Below are 12323 nucleotides of genomic sequence, written 5' to 3'. Positions count from 1 at the left end.
CTTCGGCGTTCAGCCTTCTTCACAGTCCAACTCTCACATCCATACATGACCACTGGAAAAACCACAGCCTTGACTAGACGGACCTTTGTTGGCAAAATAATGTCTCTGCTTTTGAATATGCTATCTAGGTTGGTCATAACTTTCCTTCCAAGGAGTAAGCGTCTTTTAATTTCATGGCCGCAGCCACCATCTGCAGTGATTTTGGAGCCCAAAAAAATAAAGTCTGACACTGTTTCCACTGTTTCCCCATCTATTTCCCATGAAGTGATGGGACCAGATGCCATGACCTTCATATGAATTCTTAATTCAGAAATCATATTCAGTTCAACTATTTCACCTTGGTTTCCCATTGTCTTCATTTAAATAGGAAAAATGATGATGGATGGCAAGTTGGTCTTGATAATTCGGGACCAAAGATGTGGGCTATGCAGACAATCTCACTATGAGGAGGTGGAGGACAGAGCATGGAGGGTGTGGAACAGACAGACGCACAGCAACAGTCCTGGGAGGATCGCTGGGGCCCAGGAAGCAGCAAGAGAACTCTAGTCTCTTTGTGGATATTTGAGATACATATATATATATATATATATCTGGGGTGAATTGATAGTTTCAAAGAAACTTGGACAGTCTAAACAATTCAATTTTTGAGTTGCTGCTGTGGACAAAGCCTAAGGCATCATGAGATCAAAGATGACTAAATTCAAGAACATACCCCCTGAAAGATTATCACCTAGAAACATGGGGTGCGAACAAAATGTCTGAAGGCCAAGCTCTTACGTCACTGCATCAATCATAATCTGACTTGATAGCTTGTGTTCTAACTGGTTTAAAGGGACCAGTCCAAAAATCTGTCAGGGATGTGACAAGGAATCCAATTAGGGAAATTGACTTCTGAAAATCATCTCAGCACACTCTTTCGTGGGTACCGATTTTGTCTTTTTCTCCTAAAGAGAGTAGGGAGGAGAAAATATCCGGAGTAAGATGCCACATTTTCTTTACGACAAAAGCATATGCAAAATTGTATACCTGAAAATAAACAGAATTTCATAAAGACACACTCAAGAAAGTAAGCACTAGATACTGCATTTGTAACTTACAGAAAACTTGACGGAATCACCTTTGTAGAATCCTCTTAAACTGTGGGGCAAGGGCTTTACTGAGCCAGCCAACACAGAGGTGACAAGGGCAGGCCTTGTGATAGTCTCCACACGTTTACTGGAACCCGCTTCCTTTAATTCACAAGCCTGAGTGTTTCAGGCCCACGCAGCAAGTCGGATGCTGTCATGATGGCCCTCAGATCGGATGGACCACATCCAAGAATAAAACTCTGAAAAGTCACACGAAGAACTAAATCACATTCACCACTGAGAAGGGGAGTGAAAAATTATTTCCCTTCATAATCATGAGGGAATCCTGGTTAGTCATACAGTGGATCCCCAAGACCATTAACAGAGGCTCTGTTATTGGTGCAGCCTTCCTACATGATTTCCCCAATTATCAACAATAGAGTGAAAGCCACAATATATTGTTTATATATCACATTTGACCATTTTTAAACTTGAAAAGTATTCGTTTTAGAAAGTATTAGTGTCGTGCGCTTTCTGATTTTAAGCTCAAGTAACAAGTCATGGCTGTAAAAAATTAAAAACACGTGCACACTGCTATATTTAAAATGGATCACCAGACCTACTTACTATATATTACATGTAACTCTGATCACTGTTAACCGGAAGCCTGAATAGGAGGGGTTTTGGGGAGAATAGACACATTTCTATGTGTGGCTGAGTCCCTTCCCTGTTCACCTGAAACTATCACAATACCCGAATATAAAATAAAGTTTAAAAAAAAATTTGAAAAGAAAAAAGTAAAACATGTGCATGTACAACAAGGAGCCAGAAGAGGGCGCTGTCTCTACACACTTAGCAGATGTCAAAAAGTAAAGATGAGTTTCAGTTTGTTTTCCCGTTACTAATGCTCTAGAAAAGTTCCATCACCATTGTTCATTAAATGTGCTACTTCACCACTGCCTCTCAAACTTTAAAGTGCGTAAGAAGAATTACTTGGGGACTTGTTAAATATATTGGTCCCGTTGTCCACAGGTTCCACGTCTGTGTTCAATCAACCTTAGGTGGAAAATTTTCAAAAAAACAAAAATTCCAGAAAGTTCCAAAAAGCAAAACTTTTGAATTTGCAGCGTACTGGCGACTATTTACATAGTACTTACATAGCACTAGGGGCTTAAATCGTCTTTAGATTCCTTATAAGTGTATGGGAACATCTGTATAGGTTACATGCAAATGTTACACCATTGCACATTAGGGATGTGAGCATCCTCAGTTCTTGGTACCCAAGGGACCAAGGGACCAAGGGACCAAGGGACCGAGGGACCAAAACCCTCGCAGTTATCTAGAGATGTCTGTATATACTCTTGGGCCTCACTTGATCCCACCGAATCAGGAACTTTGAATTTAATATGAAATAGCGCTTCGCTGACCCTGGAGCAGGGGCCTTGGAAGCCACATTAAAGCCCTCTGCACAGAGGCTGCCCAGTGACTGAGGGTGGAGCGGGAGGTAACAATCCCAGAACCACAGGCAGCTGCCTAAAGACTGTCCTTGAACGTCTGTGCGTTTTGATCATTCTGATACACCACAGACGAACTGTGACTGTGGCATTTAAGGAATTATTTTAAGACAACACAACTATATCAACTTACAAAATCTTGGAGAAAAAAAGCCAGTCTATAATCAGGAAAAAAAATTTAGGGAAAACAAGATATTTAAAATACTTTTCATATCCTCTCCCTGCAAAATGGAGAATGGCGGCTGAGATTTTTTGTTTTTAAATCTTTGTAATGGTTGGAAAATTAGCACAAACTGCCACACTTAATACCTATTACTCTTTATTGGGTTATTACTTACACTTTGTCTGTTCTCCAGGAAATCTGGGGAATGTTTATCTTAAGTGGGACATATCCAACAGTGGCCATTAAGAGAGGTGAGTAAAGCGTCTGAGAAGGAAATGGGGTGACAGAGGGGATAACGATTCCTGGAATTACTCCAGTTGACATTAAAGGTAGCTGTGGGTTTCTGAATGCCAACAAGGAAAAGAACTCTAAGTTTTCACTCTTAGCCGCCTACTCAGTGCCACCACTGGTAACAGACAGTACTGCGTACAGCAGCTCCTTCACCTCCAAACAGCTCGGTCCTTGCTTCATTTGCTCATCGCTCCTGCCCTCAAAGGATTCAAAGCCTGGGTGTGACATCCACATGGTCAACCCCCCGGGGCTCCGGCTGGGGTGCGAGGTGAGCAGCACCCAGAGCTGTGTGACTCAATGGCCCTGGGTTACTAGCCCATGGGAAGGAGACTGACAGTGGGGCAGATTGTACAGACAAAACTGATGTTTGGGAGAATTACATTAGAGCTGGCTTCCTGATGCATTAACAGTTGAATGCAAATAATCCATAAAGTTAGAAGAAAGTAAATATGGATGGGTATGTAACAAATGGCACGGGGAGGAAGGGCTCTTGGAGCATAAAAGAAATTACACAGGAAAAGGTGGATCTGATGATCGACAAGGGAAAAAAAGTCTGTATGTCAGAAAACATAAAGATACATATGCAATTAACATGACCATAGAGGGCAAGTACGCTTAACATGAAGAACACCTACAAAAGGTCAAAAAGGTAGAAAATATTCAACCCCATTAGTCATTACAAGAATTCAAAGAAAACAGCAAGCGACTACTTTGGACTACCAATGTGGTTTTACAAGCGACAAAGCTGCTGTTTGTTTTTAAGGACAATTCGTCCTGCGAGACGGGTACACCCTTTCTGAAGGCAATGTTCCCAGCCTTTCATCTTGTCCTTCTGCTTCTAGAAATACTCAGAGACATGCCAAAGATTTATCTACAAGCATGTTCACTGCACTTTTATTATTTTTTATATTATTTAAAATATTTTAATAAGATTACAAACCCCCAAAATTGTAACAGCAAAACTAGAAATTCCCTAACTTTATAACAATAGCGATTTGGTTAAATAAATACTGCCACATTCCAAGAGAGACAAACATATTAGCTCTACTCACATGAAACTGCCTCTACTCAATTTTTTTATTTTTAACCCAAGAGCATCAGTTCCTTATGGTTTAGTCTAAATGCTCTTTTAAATGTGTACATATAGTTACACAGTTATACGTACACACTCAACCATGGATACGTATATTCAAAGAACAGAAATGATATGCACTAAAGGTAAACAGTTGTCAGGGTGAGGTATTTTGAACATCTTTTAAATGAATGCATATTAAGTTCACATTCAGAACAAAATCACAAAGGTAACTTGGAATCATGTTCAAGAGATGGGATGATTTAACGGGCGCCAGAGGGTGACGAGAGGGCTGTTCCTGGGCCTGAACATGCCGGGGTCACGTGATGCACACGTGTTTCCCAGAGTGGAATCTGGCAAAACACGTCAGGCATCTCCAGTGCTCACACTTCTGACCAGTCATTCTCCTTCTAAGAATCTAATGAACACCGATGCCAAGATGCCTGTATAGGATATTCACTGCAGAGTCATCTGTAACACGGCAATTTGACTGCAGTGATACACTCGCAGACGAGAGGGAACAAGCTGATAAACGGTGGTACGTTCATCTGATGTATTTTACGCAGTCATCGGTGTACGTTGGAAGAAGTCTCATAAGAGCATAAGGACAGGTTTATGCCAAGTTGAATTTTAAAAGACAAAAGCCTAAATATATAGTCTGATCATTAACACATTAGAAAAACTGCTTAGTCTGTGTGTGCCCCCACATGTACAGGGTCACGCAGAAAGGGGCCACGAGAATGTGCTCGTGCGTGTAATTAACAGTAGTACTGACCCTCAGTGGACTTATTCTTGCCTTTGGCATACTGTTCTGCGTTTCCCAAATATTCTGCCATGAACTGGTGTTACTTCTATAACCAGAAAATACCACTTTTAAAAGAGAAAAGATATCTCCTTCTTCACAGAGTGGAGGATGGGGGAAGCAGGTGGAGGCATGGGGATGAGCTAGGATCTGCGGCCTTGGAAGTGAGAACGAAAGGCAGGAGGAGGATTCCAGACGCTGGGGTGGGAGAAATGTCAGAATTGTGGTAGCCAGCCTCCTGAAGGGCCCCGTGAGTCTTGCCTCCTGAGTCACACCCTTACGTAGTCCCTTCTGCCTTGAAAAGAGCTGACCTATGGGACACAGCAGAAGTGTCAGGGCGTGACTTCTGACCCTCGGCCATGTATTGACGGAGACAGAAAATAGGAAATAGAGTAGATGTTATGAGGGGCTTTGACAGGGGAGACCGTGGGATGATAAATTCTGGAGAAGGATGGTAGTGATGGTAGCCAAACAAATGCATGTACTTAATACCATTGAACTGTATAGCTAAACATGGCTAAAATGCTTAATATTTCATCACAACATTTTTTAAATATGAAAACGCAATGCAGAGCTCTGCTTTGGCCTGTCTTGTGTCCCTTGCCCCATGGGAAGCCAGCTGCTGTGTGGGGGGACCCTCAGGAGCCTACTGGAGGTGTCCAGGGTGAAGGAACCCCACCGCTCACCACCAGCAGCACTAACTGCCAGGTAAGCGTGTGAGCCCCCAGAAAGCTGATCCTCCAGCCCCAGGCAAGCCTTCAGCTGAAGACAGAAATCATGCGAAGTGATAAGATTGTTTTAACCCACTAAGTTTGGGAGCAATTTTTTATCCAGTAATAGATAATTAATGCCTAGAAAGAGGCACTGGTTTGAGCCGTCTCATCCCCTTTCGAGGTTTAAGCCACCCTCTTGTTTTCCTAGCTTCCACTTAGGATTTTGAAGGTTGGAGAGAGCTGAGTTCACACTGTTACAACAAACACACTAGGTAATATGCAGAACCACTGTTTCTCAAACACATCAGGAGCTTAGATTCCCTAGTAGGGCCCAGCAGGGAGAGGGAGGGCTTCTCTGGTATTTCAATGGGTAAAGAATCTGCCAGGTAAAGATTCCTGGGTCGGGAAGATCCCCTGGAGAAGGGATAGGCTACCACTCCAGTATTCTTGGGTTTCCTGGTGGCTCAGATGGCAAAAATCCACCTGCCATGCAGGAGACATGGGTTTGATCCCTGGGTTGGGAAGGTCCCTTGGAGGAGGGCGTGGCACCCACTCCAGTGTTCTTACCTGGAGAATCCCATGGACAGAGGAGCCTGGTGGGCTCCAGTCCGTGGGGTTGCAGACAGTTGGACACGACTGAGCGACTAAGCACAGCACCCAGAGAGGGCGCGAGAAGGAGGGGCCTCACCCTGTCTCCATCAGATCCACGCGGCAGGAGGCCTGGCCGTGTCTGCTCCCCGCAGCCACATCTCTGTGGCTCCCTCACGGTCTCTTTTTGCTTTTCCAGGCCCTCCAATAACACCTCTCTAACCAAGTCCCTCAACTCCGTCTCTTCAAATCAGCGCGTGGCCTCTGTTTTCCTACCTGGCACTCATCTGATGGAGCACCCCAACTCAGCTAAGTTTCTTTTGGGGGCACAGACAGGTGAGCTGGAATTCCTGCCTGTCTGGATAACCCTGCAGCAGCCCCCTTGCCAACCCGTCTCCTCCCGCCCACCTGTGGTCAGGCGCACGGTCTTCCTCACGACCCCCCACCCCCCACGCAGCACGTCTCTTCCTCTCTCCACACCTTTGAGCCCAACTCAACTAAAACTGGGCCACAGGAAGACGAGGCATCTCAGCACTGAGGACACATTGCAGAGAAGGAAGGATTCGCTTTCTCTTTTGCATCCTACTTTGGGGAAAATGAAAATGACACAAATTGAAAAGGACGATTCATGCCTAGGCTGACTTGCATTATTCTAATTTTTTTTTCTTACTGATGGTTTCATTCTGGTGGAAAAGTTGCTGGACAAGGGAGAGAAACCCAGGAAGTTGGTATAACTTCTTTCCTCTTCCCCTTTTTAGGTCTTAGGTTATCCCGGTGGATTGACCTACTTCTCCTCACTTAAAGGAAGAATGCTGAAAAGATGAGGTAGCAACATGCGCATGCACACACACACACATATGCACACACACACATATGCACACACACACACGCACACACATGGTCTGGCCTGCAAATCAACTTCCCTACCTGAAATAATGATACCAGAACTGCCAACAACATACTAAAAAAAATTCCAGGATGTCTTCACTGAATTGGTTTTGAGAAATAACAGAAACTTCACTCCCTAAAGACTTATTATTTATGAACTAGGACTAGGAGTGAAAAAAAATGAGAACTTACATACCACCTGAAGAAGCCCCTACACCTTCCAACCAAAAAATATTTTCAAGGAACAAAGCAATAAACAAGAAGACTCCACGTGGCCATGCTTGCTTAGATGGTGTACTGGGTAGACACAGGCTGATGGCCCTCAAGGAGCAAACACTGCTTGGAGGATGAAAAAAAATCTTAGATATCGCAAGAGTTTGTGGTCTGCTCCAAAAGGTTTCCATACACAAAGACGAACCTTCCATGCATACATAGCTACGCAACATATCTGTGCTGTTAAACTTTCATGAATGGGTAATATTTGGGAAACAGTGTTGATAAGGCTGTTTGTAGGCTGGAAAGAGGACACTAATGAAAAACGGATGGAGAAACACAGGTCTAGATAAAAATCATACACACTTGCTACTTTTTTTTTTTTTTCCAGCTTGAACAATCCCATCAGTGTTGCACATTCCTCCAGATTTCTAATAAATTCGGCAGAAATGTCACTTTTTCTTCAATAAGCAGAGTCAGGAACGTAATTCAGGGGAGAATTTGCCGCCAACTAAACCTCAGTTCAAGGTGCTTTTATTAAAATAAAAGTGGAGCATTAGCACTCTAGATGAATGACTCCCTTTATGTGTCAACATGCATGCACTTTAGCTAAGGCTAAACAGCTTATTTCTCCACCTCAGATCGTGACTGTCTCCTCCCGACCACCCACAGTGTCTGCGGCCACCCCACCCCCTCTAGGTCAGCCCAGGCTCCCTGTGTGCACTCCTCATGGTCACACGTCACAGAGGAGGGTGACACCCGTGTCACTGAGACAGGAGGCAGACGGGCCCCCGGCTGAACAGCCAGAGTTCGTCTCGTGTGGACAGACGCTCCCAAGATGAGGAGCGAGAGAAGAACTGAATCCTGCTGCCCAGGTAGGAGATAAAAGATCACATGTTCCTCATTCTCGGAGTCCAGGAGACCTTCCTGACTACACACTTGCAGAAAGGCTCCCTGGAGGTCAAAAGGGAGTGGGTGTCACCTAGTGGTAAGTGAGGTCAACTACCCAGAGGCCTCTTCGCTAAACTCGTCTTGGCTAAGAGGTGTGCGCACACACGGGAGGACCCTGAGATAAACCAAAACCTGACTCAGAACCAGGCAAGCAGGACAACTGGCCAAAGGAACCCTGGAAGAAACGCCCACATGTTCTGTTGTTCAGTCGCTCAGTCGTGTCTGACTCTGTGTGACCCCTTGGACTGCAGCACCCTGGGCTTCCCTGTCTTTCAATACTTCCCAGAGCTTGCTCAAACTCACGTGGAGTCCGTGGTGCCATCCAACCAGCTCATCGTGTGTCGCCCCCTTCTCCTCCTGCTTTCAATCTTTCAAGTGATTCAAACTACCACGAGGGCACAACTCAGAGTCCACGTGTGTGTGTCCACACGTACCCTTTCTCCTCCTTTCAGACACTTTACTTGCTTCGCTGCTTCCTCTCTCTGTGGATATACATCTCTACAGAGCTGATGGGCCAGGGCCTGGTCACTGGCCCCTGGGGGTCTAGCGGCTGGGATTTGGGGCTCTCGCTGCTGCAGCCTAACTTCGGTCTCTGGCCAGGAACGGAAAACCAGCTCCAAGCCTCCACAGGCCGGGACCACCTGAGATCACCGCCTCGACGCCCAGGTGGGGGGCACAGCTCTGTGCTTTATTCTGACCACGCGTAAATACACCTCTGCCTGATAAGTTATCCTCTCATCTGCCCAGCCCGCATCCTCTCACGTGACACTTCTGTAACCAAAGCATGTCCTGTTCTCTCCAAGGCCTTGACGCCCAGCTACTAATGACACCAACTTGGCTAGTGCTTTTAAAAACATCTGGGGTGTGGAGACCAAACACACACTCGATGCAGATAATCACATGTGCTCACATCAGAGTCACCAGAATCTGTTAAATTCTAACACAGTTCTCTCACTGTGGTCTTCAGTGATTCATTCCATCATTTTGGTCAATTATCATAAACAAGGTTTGGGGCTGTAAGGAGCTAACAGGATTTTTAAGGCAGAGTGTCTGCTGATGGAGAGAAAGAAGGGCATCAATGATGATATAATACGGGGCACTTTTAACAGTTATGGGAGAGATGCCCAAGCCAGTGTTTGGGAGGAAGGAGACATTACTCCCAGGGCAGAGGTCAGGGCAACTTCACAGAGAACAGGCAGGTTCTAGCGGGGTTAGAGCTGGGGTAAGTGTGGGCACAGAGGGAAGCCCTAGAAGCAAAGGCAGTGGCCACTTGAACTGAGGGCCAAAGACAGGAACATTCAGACAAAAGGAACAGGAGGACCAGACAGAAGCCCATATACCACACCTTTTTAAGTTTTTCATATTCAAAAGTCTTACCACCAAATATTTTTAAACTAGGAATATATTTCACTTCAGCAAACATTTTAAGAGCATTTACCTTCCGTTGGAAATTTCTTGGCTCGTTCCTCGAAGAACCAGTCTCCAGTTTTTATTTTCACATTTCTGGAAAACAAGCAGAAAGGAAGCCTCAGAGAGCGATGTGGGTGGTGCTGTATTTGGCTCATACCAAGCAGGGGGATAATATCAAAATATTAGTCTAGCAAAAGAGCTCAGAGTTCAGATTTCCGGCCCAGACCCCTAACTATACAGATTTCCCATAGAGGTTAAGGGAGTTGACTGGAAAGCAGCAAAGCTACAAAAGGAATATTATATTCCTATTCTGAAAAGGAATATTATATATCAAACTGAATCATTTTACTATACATCTGAAACAAATACATTATAAATCAACTATGCTTCAATAAAAATAAGTAAAAATAAATAGAAAGATAATCTTGAAATGAGCAACAAAGCTGGAGTTTCTACTTGGGTACGTTTTATCCCTGTACACATTACCATGTAATATATACATATTAACATATGTGTTTAACCCATACACAATAAATACACAGGGAGAAACAAAATTGCCATCAAAACAACCAGTTTATCACATTTATGGTGGGGAACAATGGCGTGAAAGATAATCAGAGAAATTCAATGTTGTCTGTTCAGCTAAGCGAGATCATCCTTGGGTTATGGTGAGGTTAGTCTGAGTTAACCACAACATTTACCAAGAGCCAGCAGAGCGAATTCAGCTGAGAAGGTTCCTGGGAGGACCTGAAGTCTGGGACATGGATCAGTGGGCTTCGCTGGAGATCCCGGGACCACTTGAGAGACAGCGAAAGTGACCTCTCGCTGGGCGGCAAGTCTGACAGCGGCTCCCTGGGCATGTCTATGTCCCTATATCCCCTCCTGTCCTACTTATAGGCAGAGCAGTGCGGGGACTTTGTATGGCCACTGCTCGAAACTGAAGTCCCAGAGCATGTTAGCTCCCAGAGCATGTTAGCTCTTAATAGCTTCCAAGTTTCCAAACTTCTGAAGAAACCACCCTCAACTTCATAGAGCCTCAGAAAGGCAGAACTGTCAAAGCCTTTCAGGACATAAGAAGTTAAACACACAGACACTATAAATTATTGACACTATTAAAATCATCTGCTATAAAAAGAAGTATCAATTCCTAGGTTATGCAAGTTTCAGAAACATTAAAACTTCAACTTATGTCAAATTCTCTTCTATAAAGTATCAGTTCAGTTCAGTTCAGTCGTTCAGTCATGTCCGACTCTTCGCGACCCCATGAATCCCAGCACTCCAGGCCTCCCTGTCCATCACCAACTCCTGGAGTTCACTCAGACTCACGTCCATCGAGTCGGTGATGCCATCCAGCCATCTCATCCTCTGTCGTCCCCTTCCCCTCCTGCCCCCAATCCCTCCCAGCATCAGAGTCTTTTCCAATGAGTCAACTCTTCGCATGAGGTGGCCAAAGTACTGGAGTTTCAGCTTCAGCATCAGTCCTTCCAAAGAAATCCCAGGGCTGATCTCCTTCAGAATGGACTGGTTGGATCTCCTTGCAGTCCAAGGCACTCTCAAGAGTCTTCTCCAACACCACAGTTCAAAAGCATCAATTCTTCGGTGCTCAGCTTTTTCACAGTCCAACTCTCACATCCATACATGACCACAGGAAAAACCATAGCCTTGACTAGACGAACCTTTGTTGGCAAAGTAATGTCTCTGCTTTTGAATATGCTATCTAGGTTGGTCATAACTTTCCTTCCAAGGAGGAAGCGTCTTTTAATTTCATGGCTGCAGTCACCATCTGCAGTGATTTTGGAGCCCAAAAAAAGAAAGTCTGACACTGTTTCCACTGTTTCCCCATCTATTTGCCATGAAGTGATGGGACCGGATGCCATGATCTTCATTTTCTGAATGTTGAGCTTTAAGCCAACTTTTTCTCTCTCCACTTTCACTTTCATCAAGAGGCTTTTGAGTTCCTCTTCACTTTCTGCCATAAGGGTGGTGTCATCTGCATATCTGAGGTTATTGATATTTCTCCCGGCAATCTTCATTCCAGCTTGTGCTGCTTCCAGTCCAGCGTTTCTCATAATGTACTCTGCATATAAGTTAAATAAGCAGGGTGACAATATACAGCCTTGACGTACTCCTTTTCCTATTTGGAACCAGTCTGTTGTTCCATGTTCAGTTCTAACTGTTGCTTCCTGACCTGCATACGAATTTCTCAAGAGGCAGATCACCCCCTTGGAAAAGAAATGCAAAAAAGCAAAATGGCTGTCTGGGGAGGCCTTACAAATAGCTGTGAAAAGAAGAGAAGCAAAAAGCAAAGGAGAAAAGGAAAGATATAAGCATCTGAATGCAGAGTTCCAAAGAATAGCAAGACGAGATAAGAAAGCCTTCTTCAGCAATCAATGCAAAGAAATAGAGGAAAACAACAGAATGGGAAAGACTAGAGATCTCTTCAAGAAAATTAGAGATACCAAGGGAACATTTCATGCAAAGATGGGCTCAATAAGGGACAGAAATGGTATGGACCTAACAGAAGCAGAAGATATTAAGAAGACGTGGCAAGAATACACAGAAGAACTGTACAAAAAAGATCTTCATGACCCAGATAATCACAATGGTGTGATCACTGACCTAGAGCCAGACATCCTGGAATGTGAAGTCAA

The 12323-nt window shown here is 44.4% G+C and overlaps 1 protein-coding gene across 1 annotated transcript in view; it reads right to left on the bottom strand.

The window, feature by feature from the left end:
* Nucleotides 1–12323, bottom strand: part of SYTL3 (synaptotagmin-like 3) — a 97137-nt gene that overhangs the window by 54776 nt on the left and 30038 nt on the right. Inside the window, exon 4 of the mRNA XM_010840880.1 lies at nucleotides 9701–9765. Coding sequence (XP_010839182.1) covers nucleotides 9701–9765 — 65 coding nt within the window. The remainder of the gene's footprint in view (nucleotides 1–9700; nucleotides 9766–12323) is intronic.

Source organism: Bison bison, unplaced genomic scaffold (genome assembly GCF_000754665.1).
Source record: "Bison bison bison isolate TAMUID 2011002044 unplaced genomic scaffold, Bison_UMD1.0 scf7180017864148, whole genome shotgun sequence".
NCBI classification, from domain to species: Eukaryota; Metazoa; Chordata; class Mammalia; order Artiodactyla; family Bovidae; genus Bison; species Bison bison.
This window is presented reverse-complemented; position numbering and strand designations above follow the sequence as displayed.